The 16,889-nt window shown below is 36.3% G+C and overlaps 1 protein-coding gene across 1 annotated transcript in view; it reads right to left on the bottom strand.

Moving 5' to 3' along the window:
- Positions 1–16,889, bottom strand: part of USH2A (usherin) — a 422,856-nt gene that overhangs the window by 292,594 nt on the left and 113,373 nt on the right. The window contains 3 exon segments of the mRNA XM_050709829.1: positions 4,412–4,642; positions 14,782–14,926; positions 16,222–16,379. Of these exon segments, the coding sequence (XP_050565786.1) occupies positions 4,412–4,642; positions 14,782–14,926; positions 16,222–16,379 (534 nt within the window).

Genomic DNA, 16,889 nt, shown 5'->3' with positions numbered 1-16,889 from the left:
TGCTGCCATTCAGCGAGACCTGGACAGGCTGGAGAGATGGGCAGGAAGAAACCAAATGAGGTTTAATAAGAGCAAGTGTAGAGTCCTGCACCTGCGAAGGAACAACCGGACGTATCAGTATAGGCTGGGGGATGACCTGCTGGAGAGGAGCTCTGAGGAGAACGACCTGGGGGTCCTGGTGGACGACAGGTTGACCATGAGCCAGCAGTGTGCCCTGGTGGCCAAGAAGGCCAATGGGATCCTGGCGTGCATTAAAAGGAGTGTGCCCAGCAGGTCAAGGGAGGTGATCCTCCCCCTCTACTCAGCCCTGGTCAAGCCACACCTGGAGTACTGTGTCCAGTTCTGGGCTCCCCGGTACAAAAAAGACAGGGATCTCCTGGAAAGAGTCCAGCAGAGGTCCACAAAGATGGTACGGGGCCTGGAGCATCTTCCCTATGAAGAAAGACTGAAACACCTGGGTCTGTTCAGCCTTGAGAAAAGAAGACTGAGAGGGGATCTCATCAATGTATATAAATACCTGAAGTGTGGGAGACAGAGGGATTTGGCCAACCTCTTCTCAGTGGTTTGTGGGGACAGGAAAAGGGGTAACGGCCACAAGATGGAGCGCAGGAAGTTCCGCACCAACATGAGAAATAACTTCTTCACGGTGAGTGTGATGGAGTACTGGAACAGGCTGCCCAGGGAGGTCGTGAAGTCTCCTTCTCTGGAGATATTCAAGGCCCATCTGGATGCCTACCTGGGCAGCCTGCTCCAAGGAACCTACTTTGGCAGGGGGATTGGACCCGATGATCTTTTGAGGTCCCTTCCAACCGCTACAATTCCGTGATTCTGTGATTTCCCCTTCTGAAAATGGAACCTAAAGGAATAACCCAAATAATTGAATTCCTCCAGCAAGGTGTTTTGAAAGTGTAATCCTTTCACTTCAGCCAGCTTCTAAATGCTGAGAGTGAAGTCAGGTTTCCCTTTTTTGTGTTATTATATTGAATTTAAACAAAAGGTTCAGATTTCAGAATTGGTGAAATTCTTCGGATAAAGCATGCATGTTAGCCATGTTGCTTCCAGCAAATTTACATTGGGGAAAAACAAACAAAAAAAAAAAGGCATCTACAATTTCCTCTTTTACAAAGAGAAATAGTGTGTGTTAATACAGAAATATGGTATTCTCACAGACACGGACAATTGATGTATTTTCTCCTCCCGTTTTGTCCTTCTTGTAATTGTCTTATACATGATCTGGCAGACAAAAAATGCAAGGCACTTTATTAATCACTGATGATTAAATAACTTTGGCTGAAAGGAAATCAGGCCCCATGTTTAGGGCACAAACTAAAGATTTTGGAAACCTTGATTTAAATCTCTTTTCTACTATTGACTTCCTGCAGGACCCGAGTGGTCCACTTGGGCCCATATTCAGAGAGGCAATCAAGTTTCAATTAAAAGCAATGGATTGTAGTTCCCAACTATGCACTGGAATCTGGGCCTTGCTCTGCACACTTCAGATCCTCATCTATAAAATCAGAATGATAGCACTTTGCTGTCTCATGGGGAAGATACAAAGATAACACCCGAATACCCCAGTCTTCAGAGTGATGGGGGACGGATTAGCTCCTTAGCTAAAATAAGAACGATAACAGTTCCTTTGTCTGGTGGCATTTTTCTAGATCAATGAGTGCTGCTGTCTCTAAGAACTTCAAGTGATACAAATAGTGTTAAAGTCTGCGTCTTCAGTGAAATGACATTACAGATGGCTAAAATTTCTTTACAGTTTGAAGAACAATGAAGTTGCGTATGGATGGTCCTGGCAAAAGCAAACCTTTTCTTTACCTGACTTCCTCTCATGTAATATATACTCACAGCACATCTTTGCAGGTGGAGGCTTTGTGACAGACAGAAAGATGCTGCTTAGCATAGCCAGTGTTTACTGCCTAACTTTTTTTTTTTTTTAATATGAATTTGGAGTAATTCCCAGATAATACATCTGCACCTATTACTTGCACCTTGGAGTGTAAGACCAGCTGGGAAGGTACTGAGGACAACCGCATTTATCAGCAATGAATAAACTGATCTATCTTTTTCTGGATTAGCAGTGGGTGATCACACACGGACCAAGAAGTATCTATCTGCTGACTGACATATACAGGCTGGCACACTTTTGTGTCAAAAATGTACACAGCTGCATGCACACTAAAGCCATTCCATCTATAAAGTACAATTGCCAACTGCCTGTTCTCAGAGATGGGTAAAGAGAGAGGGCCTCAAAAACTAAACAAGTGCAAAGAACAATTTTCATTCCTGTAAGCACCTTTTATTCCAAACCCTTCTGTTTTTCTTTGGTTGGTTTGTTTGTTTTTTACAGTTTTCCTTCCATGTTTTGGAAGGACTAGTGACTACTTAGAAAAAAGAGATTTTCATTTCTCATAAACTTTGAGATGTCAAGCATATAAATTACACATTTCGAGGTACCAAACACACTGATTTAACTTGATTGTCAGTCATTACCAGCAGATGTCTGGACAAATTGCCTAGCTTGTTTCGGTTCTAGCTCATCTCCAGATACTCTGTCTAATAGCTGATCTAATAGAAAGATCACAATCCAAAGAGATAATAAATTGTATTTATTCATACAGTATTATCAGCCATCATGCACCAATATGAAGGGAGCTTTATTCTAACATCTTCTTTGAACCCATCTGTCCAAACTCTCTCAAATCACCATCTCAAGAAACCTTGTTTGCAGTTTCTGTTTGTACAATATAACAGAACACCAGACTGAATCATGCGCAAGTAGTTTGTGTTTGGGCTTTTTTGATCACAAATAAACAGGCATGTTAAAAATCCAAATAGTGCATCACCCTCTTCCCCAGCACTCCCAGACTTCTGATGAGAAGCAGGAAATTTTGTGATACCCATATTGGAGTGATGGGGCTGACTGGAGCTCCACTGAGAAAAATTGCAGCTTAGTTGATCCTTAGATCACCACAAACGATAACAGGCAAAAAAAAATAAAAAAAAAAAAATAAAGGCTGCAAACTTTGATGTAAGGAAAGCTATTGAGTGATTTGTCTGAGGAAGGAAGCCCAGCAGTTGTTTCTACAGATTCCTGCACAGACACAGGTTTTGCAAGTCAACACAGTGTAAATATTTAACTAACACATTATCACTTGTTATTATTGCTTCACTACAAATCAAGTAAGCACCTAGCAAGAAAAAAAATGATCAACTTTTTTTTTAACATCACATTCAATGGGTCATCATAGAGAGATGGAGAAGGTGATTTGTGTTTTATATAAAAACTGAATTCTCACACACGAACAGACACACATGCAAGCAGCAAGATGTGTGCTCAAATATTCTTGCTGTGGTGCCCCAGAAGACAAGACACATCAGCTACTGAGTCCTCTTCAAACCTTTGGACTTCTTTCAGGTGTCAACAACACTGCATGTTTTTTGCAGCCTTAACTCTTAACAAAAAAGGCTCTCAGTACGAGGTTAAGTTGCATTACAGTGTAGTGTGTCCTTTGCACCATCAGCATGCCATCTAACACTTGCTGTCACTCGTACCTAGATTCCTTTTAGATTTTCCATTGCTGCTGTAAGTCTCATGAGTTGATATATATATCTTCTACACACTTTTTTTCTTTTTTTTATCTTCAGCTGATTTCTTCTTGTACTTTTAAAAGCTCATGTTCTATTCACACCAATGTAATATTTCACCGACAGACCTCTGTAACATCTCAAACATGCAATTAGGTTCACCTAGATATTTTCCCAAAACCTGTATTATCTATATCTTTGCTTTATCCTCAACATTAAGACATCAGCAAAATCTGAGAATCACAGAATATAGGTATGCTTAGATCTGAAAAACTCCCAGCTCCAAACTAAATGCATAATCAAAAAGAGAGGTGATAATACCCAGCATATTTCTGTCAGATTGGCAGCCTTTTTTCTCTCTCTGACAAAGCTATTAGAACAACACAAATGCTCTGAACATGGAAAAGAGCACTTTCTGAACACTCATGCAATCTCAAGAATTCTCAAGCAGATATCAAAGAAAACATGCCATAGTACTCACAGCAAATTCATTGAGAAGTTTATATCCCATAGGAATAAATAAAATCCATTTTATATTTACCACTAGGAAACTAGTCAAATATGCAGCAACATTCACCTTTGTGTACATCTGTATGCCCAAAGCCAAGGGAACAGAAATTCCACATGTCCAATAAAGTTTTCCATAGGCTTTTTATGTGAGAATCAAAATAGGCCATATATCAGTAACAATCACATTATGCTCACAAATTAAAACCCACAGATTTTACCATAAAAATAAAGTGGAATATGATATTAAATGGTTAAACAAATGTAGAGTATAACTGGTATATTTTGTAAGTCGTTTAAATTCATTTACCTGTAAAGTAAGTATTGGCAGGAAGAGTGGAACTAGCAAATCTGTAATATCCATTTCCTGGGAAACGGATTCCTTTCGTTACTTCTGCACTCAATGTAGCTAAAGATGAATCCATCCTTTCCACCTGGTAGATGGGAGAAGGTCCATTAAGTTCTTCAGGTTCACTCCAGATTATCTTTACCATTGTGCTGTTTATTCCTTCAACACGAGGGGCAGCAAGTTTTCTTGGAGCTGTGCATTAAAAAAAATATTTAGGAATTACAGTGCATACTTGGGAAATTATTTATTATGCATAACAATTATTGCAAAACATCCCACTTCAATCCTGGCCCTTTTAAGGATAAACAGATATCCACAGAAGCTTTAGAAAAAAAATACTAAACTTTATAGGAACTTACTCTCAGCGTCACAAGAAATACTTTGTGTATTTATTCAAGCTTTGGATAAATGTCTCCAGTATTACATCCAAACTAAAAAATAAAAATAAAAAAATCCATACCCTTTTAGAATCTGAATCAACTTCATCATAAAAAGCATTTTTGTATTCCTTCCTTGGTAAGTCTCTCATGCCATACTCAACTGTAACTTGTATGACTTTCAGTACTGAATTTGAATAAAAAAACAAAGGAGAATCTGAATGGTTGATTAACTCTTACTACAACTCAGCAGTACAGTACATGACACCACAAGTCTTTTATCAGCAGATAAACGTATCCTAGTCAACAAGAGCAGAGCAGCTATCCATCCACAATACTGAAGGCCCACCAGGATGTTTCCCTCACGGAACACACACAACCTAATAAGATATTATCATACGTTCAGAAAATTATTCAGTTCAAGAAAGTGCTCCCCTCTAACTTTTCTCCACCATCATTGGTACACAGTAAGACTCTAAACAAGATTGTTTCTGTGAATGTATCAACAAAAGATAGCTTTATCTTATTACAATGATCCTCCTACTGATAAAACCAATATGCTAATATTCCATTAAACATTCTGATAAGAGCTGGTCACTCTATAGATGTATTATAAACAGATTTATTTATTTATTTTAATACAGTACAGTAAGCCACTGGAGGGCAGCAAGACCTGTTTGGTTAATGGCACAATGGCCATACAGGTGGAAAAGGAATGGACAACCACTGAAACAGTAAAAGGCATAGTCTGGAGAAGGAGTACAAGAACACTTTACTGTTTATAGAACCTATATCCATCTTATCTTGCCTTTTTCCTTCCCCTCCTCTCTGTGATAAAGAAAAGGATTTAACAACAGAAACTTCATTTGTACCCAGGAAGTGAAATACAATGACAACTTGTAAAAATTACTTGTTCCCATAATGACATAGTAACGAGCAATAAACGCCTCTCAAGAACAATAAAACCTGAATTAAAATATGGGTCTTTGAAATCTGACATTACTTCACAGCACATCATTGTATATAGGATGAGTTCTTTAGAGAAAAAGAGATTGCTTCATTTACAATGAATTAATAACATCCTTTTAAACATTAGCGCATTTTCAAGATCATTAACATATTTTTCATTTTTCCTATTTGCCTGTAGCATGTTGCTACCTTTTTTCTTTCTTTTCCCTCCCTTCCCCCCAACTTGATAAATATTCTTCTTGGAGAAAGCAGGGAGTAGAGGAACTGGGAAGCTGCCAATGACACTATGTGCTGTAAATTCCTGCTTAGGCATCATTTATGACTTCACAATCTAATTAGTATCTCACGCTATGTAGAAATTTACAATGTCAAAATTGAAGTAATGCAGCGTGAGGTCATAAGCTTTCCTGCATAAGTAGGGCACATCACTAATGAATTGTGGTATTAATGCACAAGTTTAAATAGAAAACATGGCTTAACAATCAAAACTTCACCTTCGGAGGGAACTGGTGTATGTCAGCATTTTAAATGTGAACATAAGAGGTTGAGCCCTCCAGTTCAGCTTACTGATGGTAAAACGGAAATGATAAAATTCATTATTTCTAAAATGCATACAGCTAACACTCATGACAATAGCTGTATCTTCCTTTAAAGTCTAACATTAATAAATGGCAGTTACTTGGACCATAATTATGGCATCTCTGGTACCCAAACCTGAAGCTTTTATAGGGCTTATGCAATTAACTACTTAAATGCATCGTAACACTTGCTTCTCTGACAGGGAAGTATTGATTTTTTAATCATTTTCAAGTCTCCTCTAGCACAAATAAATGTACTACAGTTACAGTTAATGCACTGTGTACACGCATTAAACACTGGCATGACACAATTTATTATTTTGTGATATATGGAACAGAAACCCAGGGTTTTACAAAGTAACATCCATGCTATAACATTAGTATTTAAACTAGAGCCTCGTTAATGTTTGAGAATTCTTGTGCATCACGACAATGTAATACTATACATATGTTACATAAGTTCAGAAAGAAAAACACCAAAAAACCCAAACTCTTCACAGGAATAGACAGTGCTGAAAATAAATCCTAACACTAGCCCAGCATGGTACTAAATGCTGAAATTAAAAATACTCAAGACTAAAGGATACACTATACATTTTCCTAAAGGTGTCACTGTGGTACCTGTAGCTACTTTCTGAAAGATGAATCGACTATAATTTTACCTATTCAATTTTTTTTAGTCACGTTCTGTTAAGACACATCTGTCAAAATAATGAGCGCAATACTTTTTGGTGGATTCCAAGTCACATTTTGTGTATTTTAATTATGTAGTTTTAATGTCTTGCTATATAATACATATTTAATATATTATAAAGCTAAAACAGTATTTAAAAGCCTATGATTGCTGCATGCCATTGTGTAGCAGAGGGCATGAAAAAGACCAATAAAGACAGATGGTCTATACAGCTTACGTTGAAGTCATATATCTAAATATAGATGTTGCTACACAGGTTATTACAAATAAGCCTTTCCCATGTGTGCATGCACACACATGTACACAAAAATGAAGTTGGTAAGTAAAGAGCAGTTAATTCTGTTTTGTTTGAAATAATATCATTTTAGTTTTAGACTCCAAGACAGATGCCAGCATTTCTCTCTGAACAGATGGTAATTCCATCTAATAGTGCATCTCTGTATTAGTAAGGTCTGTTGTGTATACAAACAGTAATAAACACTAGGTAAGGATCAAAATAAATTTTAATTGTTGACATTAAATTCTGGCAGCTGCGGTTCTAAGGATACAATACTCCTTTCTCAAGTCTGTCAGGTTTACTAATACAACTGCTAAAGATTTTTCATACTCTGCCAGATTCTTGTCCCAGAAATAACATATTTACCATGTGGCTAAATGTAACAGGCTTACATGTGTTTGAATAAGTACTACTCAGCATACTGTAGGTAGATATTTGTGTACCTTTCTACAAAAGTCCTCAATCAGCCGTTCTGAATAGCTCAGAAAGGTAATGGTAACACAAAGTATACAATTTTTAACTATTGTTCATTTGAATTCAGAATGCATACATACAAATTAAAACAGAAATGTTCAGCAAATTTGAGGGCAAAAACAAAGAAAACCTGTTTTTTTCATTTTGGAGTTTTCCTTGTAAGTAAAATTACATACCTAGCTAGTGGTCATCCATTTCATTTTTGCTACAAGTTCAGAGGACCCTGAGATTGCCATAGCATTTCTGGTATGATCTTTTTTTTCCCCCGCACTTCAGAATAGCACCAGTCATTTCAATAGTAAAGGAGTTAAGAAATAATCCTTAAGTATCCTGACAATATTTTATTTTTTTAGAAAAGTAATTAGAGTCTATTTTGGAACTCTTCACACACACACACACACACACACAAAAGGAAAGAAAAGAAGTGAAAAAACCCACCCCAATGGGATTCAAAAGAAAGTTTAATAACACAAATATGCTACGCTCATATTTCTTTAAAAATAGATGTAATACACAATATTTTTTAAAAATCATGAAAAATATATTGCTTCCACCATATGGGACAACCAACGACTCACCAACCGATTTAAGATGCAGCATATTGAGCTGACCATATGTTACAGTGCTGTTGAATGGCTGAGTGATTCATGCCCGTCACATTCTAGTATATCAATTAAAGCTCCTTGAAGTCTGCATGATTTGTGTCTCTGTTATTAAACCCTGCTAATTCATCCCACTTACACATCTGTTATAAATCTCTAGGAGTGCTGCATGATTCATGGCAATCTGTGAGCATGGTACAGCAAATTCTTCTCCTTGTAATTAACAGTAAATTGTTTTACTGCCATGCAATGAATTTTTCAGTTATATTGCAAATGAACTCCTAAATGCACGGTTCTTTCCTAAGAACTGACTTATATCATTAGGCAATTAAAAAGTATTGCTTTTAACCAAAAGCTTTTAATCAAGAGAAGTACAACTTAAACATAGCTTAAAAACCTCGCAAATTCAACACAGAGGGAAAAGAACAAACTAAGCTATTTGTGAAGCATAATATGTGTTTAGTAGGAGAGAAGAAACAAATAACTTTCCAGTCCCTGCTATTTTCCTGAAACTCGAAGAGCAATTTAACTGCAGCTTGAACACTTGGCAAGACAATTTTGAGCAGATACTGTTTATCTCAGAAGTTACCTAAGTCATCTGTTATTACCAAATTTCTCAGATTACTTTACACTTTTCTAATTGTAAAACAGTGCCTTTATTCTTGAAATAAATAATTGGATAATTAGCCAAGCTGAATCATCAGAGGATTCCAATGCTGTTCAAGTGTTCTTGTCAAAGGTGAAGCAAATTCATTTCAGCTTTGCCTCTGCAGCTTTCTGAAGAGGCTTTGATTTTTTTTTTTCTGCTACATTCTTGGCAGCAGCCTCAAATTCATGAGTCCATACATCAAGTCAGTAGTTTAACAACAAATGAAATTAAATTCAAAGAAGGGAAACTAATTGAAGGACAGCAACAAAAGTGTTTGGTAATGTGCTTTTTAATATGGCATGCCACATTTGCATGATAATTTTTCCTTTTTAGCATGGAGCAGAAAGTGACTAGCTTAATGAGGGATTATTCAAGACAGGAATGAACAAAATGCATTCATAACTAAGAACAAAGATTGTATTATGAAACGGAAACAGGCAACTGCCGAGAAGTAACTGGATGATTGGTTTATGCATTATGAATAAAAAGGTAGAAAAATATTTATATTAGTATTCACTAATGACTATATATACAAGATTGTTGTAATTAAAATTATAAATTAACATATTAAGAGTGCTTGTTTAATCACTTTGGGTCCTACTCACAATGAAGAGACTTATGTACATGCATGCAAAACAATCTGTGTTTTCAGGCCAGCAGCAAATGGCCCTCATATTTCTGTTCTGCAACAAAGGAAAATATACATTACTAATTACCTGTTTAATGGGTATTTGTGATTTTAAAATTGACGCATAGCGTTTTGTAGAAAAACAGTCTGTGACAGGCATAAACAAATGCTGTATTGTCATGTCAAATGGGTTGAGGCTTTTGAAAAGGGCTTGCTCTGGACCTTATTCATGAATGGAAAAAATGGACAAATTACTCAGATTAAAGGGTAATCAAAAAGAAAACGACATCAAGGAGTGTAAGACAGCCCAGAAAGCCCATCAGCATCATTACCCCAGCAAACCCAGAGGCAACTCCAAAGCCACCAATACAACTGCTTGAGAAGTCTGCCAAGAAGCCAGATGCAGCTGGTGCTGGAAGAATATCTTCTACAAATTAGCTTCTGAACCCTGTAATTGCCATCAAAAGCAAAGGATCACTAATACAATGTGCTGGGGTAAATGGTAGCAATCACAAAGCCATACTTTGGTGTCTCTTAAAAAAAAAAAAAAAGGGGCTTTTTAAATGAAGTTGGAAAAAAAAACAAAACTGAAGAAGGGCAAAGGAAAGACGAACTTAATTACAAGAAATAAGCTCAGTCACACAGTGGTTAATGAAACATAGCTGTATAGATTGTTTAAGGCACACTTTGACTGATACTGAGAAGGGTAGGATAAGCAATTCTACTAGTCCAAGCAATCACATGGCTAATTCCATCCTGTTGAAACAGCATAAATTGATGGGAATAAAAAGGTGTTTCTCTGCCTGACTGAAAAATTTGGAAAATATTCGTCTTTTGTGTTGGTAAATGCTGCAAAGACTAATGCATGTAATTATTAACTTAACACAAGCACATTGTCAAAAAAATCATTTTTAAGCAACCAGGTCTTCTACTAGTACCCAGCTGCTGTAGTTCTTTTGATTTCAAGGTACCAGCTCAGAATCTTACATGAGATAAAAGCAGAGAGCAAAAAGTGCTTTTGAAAATAAAAGAATACCCTAGGATCTGATAAGAACAGGCTGAATGCCATTCTCAAAAATAAACAGGAATATGAACTAAGAACTTGGAGAAAGGAACAAAGTAAAATTTGTCTCTAGGTGTTAAGATGAAAAATGTATAATTGCAGTCTAGTACTGCTTTCACGTATTTCGACTTGACATTCTCATGGTAGCAAATATAAAAATGAAGCTCAAATAAGATTCCAAATTTACCAACAAAGTATTAGAAATAACCTCTTTCTTATGTATCAGCCAAGGCTTTCAATAGTATCTGCAAAATACTGCAGTACATAAAGAGTATTTAAAATAATGCACGAACTGTGGAATGTGCATCTCTTAATTTAACACTTAAAAGACTGATCAAGAAAATACAAGTATGATTTGAGGCTTTAAAAGCCAACTATTTGTGTGTTCATACTTGGACATACCAAAAAGAGGTTCTATTTCTGTCCAGTCACCTTCTCTTTGAGTAACAGGGACAGGTTAATTCTTTTCTTCCATTATCTTGACATACTTGCTTTGATCTTTCATCCTAATACTGCACTACCATGCAACACTGACCTTCCAACACTCTTTACCATCTTGGGAGCTTGTCATGAATCAGGTATACCCATGCAAGTTCTTTTATTCATCACACTTCATTCCCATTCCTTTTCCTAATTTCATATGCATTTGTGACATCTTCCACTCAGCTTTATTATAAAATAATTTGTTTCTTATGAATTCTGTTTTGTTTGTTTATTCTCTCCCTCTCCTCACACTTCAGACTCAAATGTCATCTCTTACCATCTTTTACAAATACAGTGGGTGACCATGTCAGTGAGGAGGAGATTTTTTGTCAGTCTGACAGACACAGGGATGAATGGCTGATATTAGGTTTCTTTCATCCTCCTCCTGCAAAGCTACTCATGAGATAAACCTGGTACAAACACCTATATTGCATCAGATTAGAAGGGATCTACTTGTTAAAATAATCTAGAATCAAACATAACCAATTTTACTCAAAAAGACTTTTCACTGAAAAATCAGCATACTTTTGTTGATGCTTCTGCTCTCTTCAGTCTTAGCCTTACATTCTGCTCCAGACTGCGGAAGTCTCTTTTGTCTTCTGTCCTCTCTCAAAACCTCTAGAAACAAAAATGCTGAGCAAAAATAATGATTTAATGCCATTGTTTCTGCCATCATTTTTATCATGTGCTATGTTGCCAGAGAAAAAGAATAATGCTAGATTTTGAAGGCTGTCTTTTTGCATAGCTCGTCTTCAAATTAACCTAATGGATATGAACAAAGCTTAAGAAGTACTTGAAACTTCTAGGCATTGGCAGTTCTAAAAGCAAGCCCCTTGCTAATATACCTCACTTGGACATGTCAAAATTACAGCCAAGTGAGGCACTCAAGGCACGCAGTGATATAAATGCTCCATATAATAAATCAGAATACTCCACACATGGAAGGGTTAGAGATGGTTTTCCATTCTCCTCCTCAACATCAGAGAAAAATTAGTATAATTAAGTATAACCTGTAGCCCAACTTGGAACACAATTCAAAGCTCCTGGATTGTTAAGGTGCGAGGGGACCATTATGCTGGAGCACATTTCAGTCGAGACTTCCTCCAAAAAGCTCCCCATGCCAGGGCATGGAGGGGGAGTGGCGCACAGCCAGGGAGACTGTCTGTGTGCCAGGGAGACATTCCTTCACGAAACAGAGCTCCTCAACAGTCCTAGAAAGGCAATTTTAATTTCATTTTGCATCATTTAGTGACACCAAAGGATATTAATGGACCAAGATTCGATCATCTATTTTTACAAATGATGGGACTGGCTTCTCCTAACTTTGTTCCAAGTTTGTTCCAAGTTTCGAACATGCTCTGATCTACAGTCATCACATAAGTAGTGTCTCTTTTAAATTTTCTGTGAAAACAGTTTCACTATGCTTCCCAAAATGGAACATGCACACAAAAACCTGGAGATTATTAACTAATTTTCTCCAGAAATGAAAAATGCAAATGATGAAAGATGAAATGGCATGTATAATTTAAGTGTTTTACTTTTAAATTTGTTAAAATTTAAGACATTCCTTTAACATGTTTTAAAAAGACAAAAGGAACCCACTACAAGACTGCTTTCAAGGCCTACAAAGGTAAGCAGGAAAAGGCTATGCTGCAAAATAGCTAAAAAATTAGGATGTGTTTGTTATTCTATTCTGTATTCTCCGGTCTTCTTTAATGTGATAGGTCTCTAAACGTTAACACAATCAGGGAGTAGATAGTCATAAACAAGCTGTCAAGCATAACTAAGCTATTGTTTCTGATTCTTTTAATAAATGCATAAATGCAAAGTTGGATCGTTTGTAGTAATAAGGTGTGCCATTTAAGTCACATTTGTTTCCACGGTTATCAGCACAGACTGGAACTCTTGTTCCTTGCATGGCTATGTGCAATGGATAAAGTCATACTCATACAAGTACAAGACTCTGATGGCCAGCTTGAAATTTTGTATGAGTCATACTCATACAAGTACAAGACTCTGATGGTCAGCTTGAAATTTTATAAGGCTGCAGTATGAAGAAACAAATTTTGACACCAGCAATTCAGGAAGAGAGAAAAGAGACAGAGCAATCTTTACCCACAGAAACACAAAGCTAAATGGTGAATCAAGGAACACGTCAAGAGGCATCTCCTCTTGAGAACAAAAGGAAATGCAATTAAATAAATGGATCAAGAACACAGGGCATACTAGAGGTGTTATCTCAATAGCTTAAATTCCACTTCAGTTCATGTGTATAAACCTAGCTATTTACTGGCTCTGGGTAACTCCTTATTCCCTGTCTGGAAGCTCCTATATCTCTTCACTGATTATGCAGAGGAGCTTTGATGGAATTCAGGCAACTCAAATACAGCCCAGGGAGCAAATGAAAACATTCTGCACATCAGAAATTTTCAGATTTTTTTTTTTTTTCCTATGGGAGACCAAATTACATGAGAGGTAATTTCAAAGATCATCATCACAACATCCATATAACAACACTAATTACTAACTGAAAATGTTAATATTGTGAAAGTAATGAATCTGTTTTAAACGGCTATACAAAAGAAAACTACAATATTAAGTAGTCTGCAGGCATGTCAAGTACCATGCATTTTGAGCTTATAGTAGTAAAGATCGATACTAACTACCTCATTGCATGAAAAGACTTGTGAAGCTGATTTTCATAACAATTTCTGTCTCAAAACCCTCTTGATCCTTGGATGTCTAAGAAGTGATTTCATACCAGTCTTTTCTTCAAAGTAAATGCAGGCTTCCTCCATCTCTGTTCTGTATCAATGCTTATTTTATTCTAAATTTGTAGAAAGTTAGTATCTTTGAAATCCTTGACATGTGGTTGAAATTAGCTCAAACTGAAAATTTATTAAGGTGTACAGACACAAATATACAGCTTCTTAATTATCATTTTCTTAGGGAAGTTTAAGCACACATCTACAAAATATCTTAAATCTCAGGGGTTAAATAAACATTTTCAAAAGAACAGATGCAAAGCGTGGATCTCACCTCCAATTTAGACACACAAATATACTATGTACCTATGTTAGTCATGCATAAAAACCGTGCAACTCTCCCTTCAGGGGTTAAGCAAGGCATTACATAGTACTTACACTTTGCATGCTCTGTTATGTAAATGTGACACACACTAAAAAAATGAACAATAAATGAACAACTTAGCATCATAACTGAAGGAATGGGCTCAGCAACACTTATGAACAGTTACAGCTTAAATAAATGTGAACAAATATATAGAGACATTCATAACTTGCAACTGAGAGAGCAGAACACGAATCCTGTTGCCATAATGTAATAATGTAACTTAAACGTTCGCTGAAAATGTTTTATTTTTAATCTGTCAAGATAAACAAATAATAATTAAGCAAGTCACATAGTATTAATACAACACCTATCCCTGTCACTGTGCATCAAACTATGATCATCTTAATGGCATTCATTAGTAAACTGTGTGTTAGCTTTGCACTTTAATACAGATTGTTTCCTTACCAGCTGCCAAGGTTTGCCCCATTCCTGGATCACTGGTAACACAACCGATTTGATTGCAGAGAGTAATAGTAAAGTTGTATGTCCTGTATGGTTTTAACCCTGTTGCTACATAGGAAAGCTCATGAGCCTCAGCTATATGCAAAACCTGCAAAGCAGATTGAAATATAAAAGTTGGTTAATAATATTTTCCTTCCTATTAATCAATGACATATTCACTAATAAGAAACTTGTCTCTGAATTTGCAGATTCCTTCATTTAGATGTGGAAAAGCTTGCAAGGACCAATTGAGAGAGAGGATTATTTTGGAGAATCTCAACAAGCTAGGATTTAAATGAAAACACTTCCCATCACACTGTTTTATGAGGTAATAAGCCAGTTCCTGAGTGGATAAATGAGGAAACAAAGTTATTGCCTCGTAAAACTGTGTGGTGGTGCAGTTATCACTACTAACTGCGCAGCTACAACCCAGATGACGACGATGACACTATTAAGTGGTGAAATCTGACCACCACTGAATGAATGACGTGATTAGGAGGCATTAGAAGGAATGGGAATAACTAACACCTACAGACATTTGAATTTGTTTCATGTTAATGTTATTTCAAGCTATCAGTTAGATAGAGGGGAAGATGTTATCTTTTCTATAACTTCTTTATCAGATGGTTATTTAAATGAAAAATCTCACAAGCCTTTGACCAGAAGCAATTCACAAACAAATATATATTGTTACAACAGCTACAGGAGGTAGGTAATCAGTGTTATTCCCATTATATAGACAAACAAGTTGAGGCCCATCTGTGGTACCACTGAAAGCCAAAATTCAATTGTGAAGTGAGAAATACAGCATCAGAGCATCAGATCCACTCCTACACTCGGATTGTATATGATAACTCTTTGCCCATTCCTAAGGTTTTAGATTACTATTACTACCATGGTATTTGTTTGCCAAACCCAGTCATTCAAAAATTACAACTGTATTTAAAAATCACGTTTAGATATTATAAAGTAATTTTTCTGCTATTTTAGGTTTCCCCAATCCAAAGACTTGTCCGTTATCCAGGAGTCCAGACAATTATCTTTTTAATGCAGGTGTAAATTCCTCCAAACAACATGCCTTTAAGCATATCAGCAAATACAACAATAACACAGAATCAGACCATGCAAAGATCAAGGCAATTTAAATGTTGTTGATCAATCTGATTCTTCCCTATTTTGAATCTCACCCACCACTGAAAACAAGTCATCTCAGGAATAAAACTTTAAACCTAAAAGTAATGTATAAACATTACAGAACAGTCAAGATGAAGTGATGAGTGAAAAACTTAGATCAGGAAATATACAGAAAATCAGTCAAATAATTCACTACAACATCAAGAAGGACATCAGCCTTTATAAATTTTCCTATTACAATTTAGGAAAAACTTATTGTAAAAATACTACCTGGGAATACGGTGTCAAGAACCTTTGCTCAGTCATCAAACTGATGCTGTATCCCATCACTTCTCCTCTTGATAAATTATCTTCAGGTTTTTCCCATGACACATTGAGGGAATATGGTGAAAGAGGGAATACTGAAGGAGCTGGCATGAACACTGGGGCTGAAATCAAATTAATACAAAAACATATATAAAATTACCCAAATTATAATGCCACATTTCACACAGTATTTTTAAAACACCATTTCAGGCAGTCTTTTCCAATTTGATTCTTTTTTAACTATGTTTTCAAGCCTAACTGGAATTTGCTCATTATTTTGATAGTGCATAAAAAGTACATCATTCTCTTGTTTTCTACTCTGTCCATGAATGGAGAACAAAACTCTGCCCATGTCTTAAAAGAAATCCTAATTGACAATAAAGTCTTAAACTCTGCAGCAGGTAGAAAATACATACAAATGAAAAATTCTTGAAGAAAAACTTCATGCAACCTGGGAAAAAACTGATAAAAGCAAAAAGTGTTCAATACTTCAGCATCTTAAAAGCAATTTTGTTTGCTAGGCCAGTTTGAAATTAACATGTCTCTCACTTCTAACAAAACAGTTCCCTTGTCTTCCATAGCTAAATCTGTAAAAGGATTGTTTGCACCACAGTTAAATCCCCACCTGATTA

This window comes from Cygnus atratus, chromosome 3 (assembly GCF_013377495.2).
Source record: "Cygnus atratus isolate AKBS03 ecotype Queensland, Australia chromosome 3, CAtr_DNAZoo_HiC_assembly, whole genome shotgun sequence".
NCBI classification, from domain to species: Eukaryota; Metazoa; Chordata; class Aves; order Anseriformes; family Anatidae; genus Cygnus; species Cygnus atratus.
The sequence above is the reverse complement of the archived record's forward strand: the minus strand, read 5'-3'. Positions and strand labels throughout refer to the sequence as shown.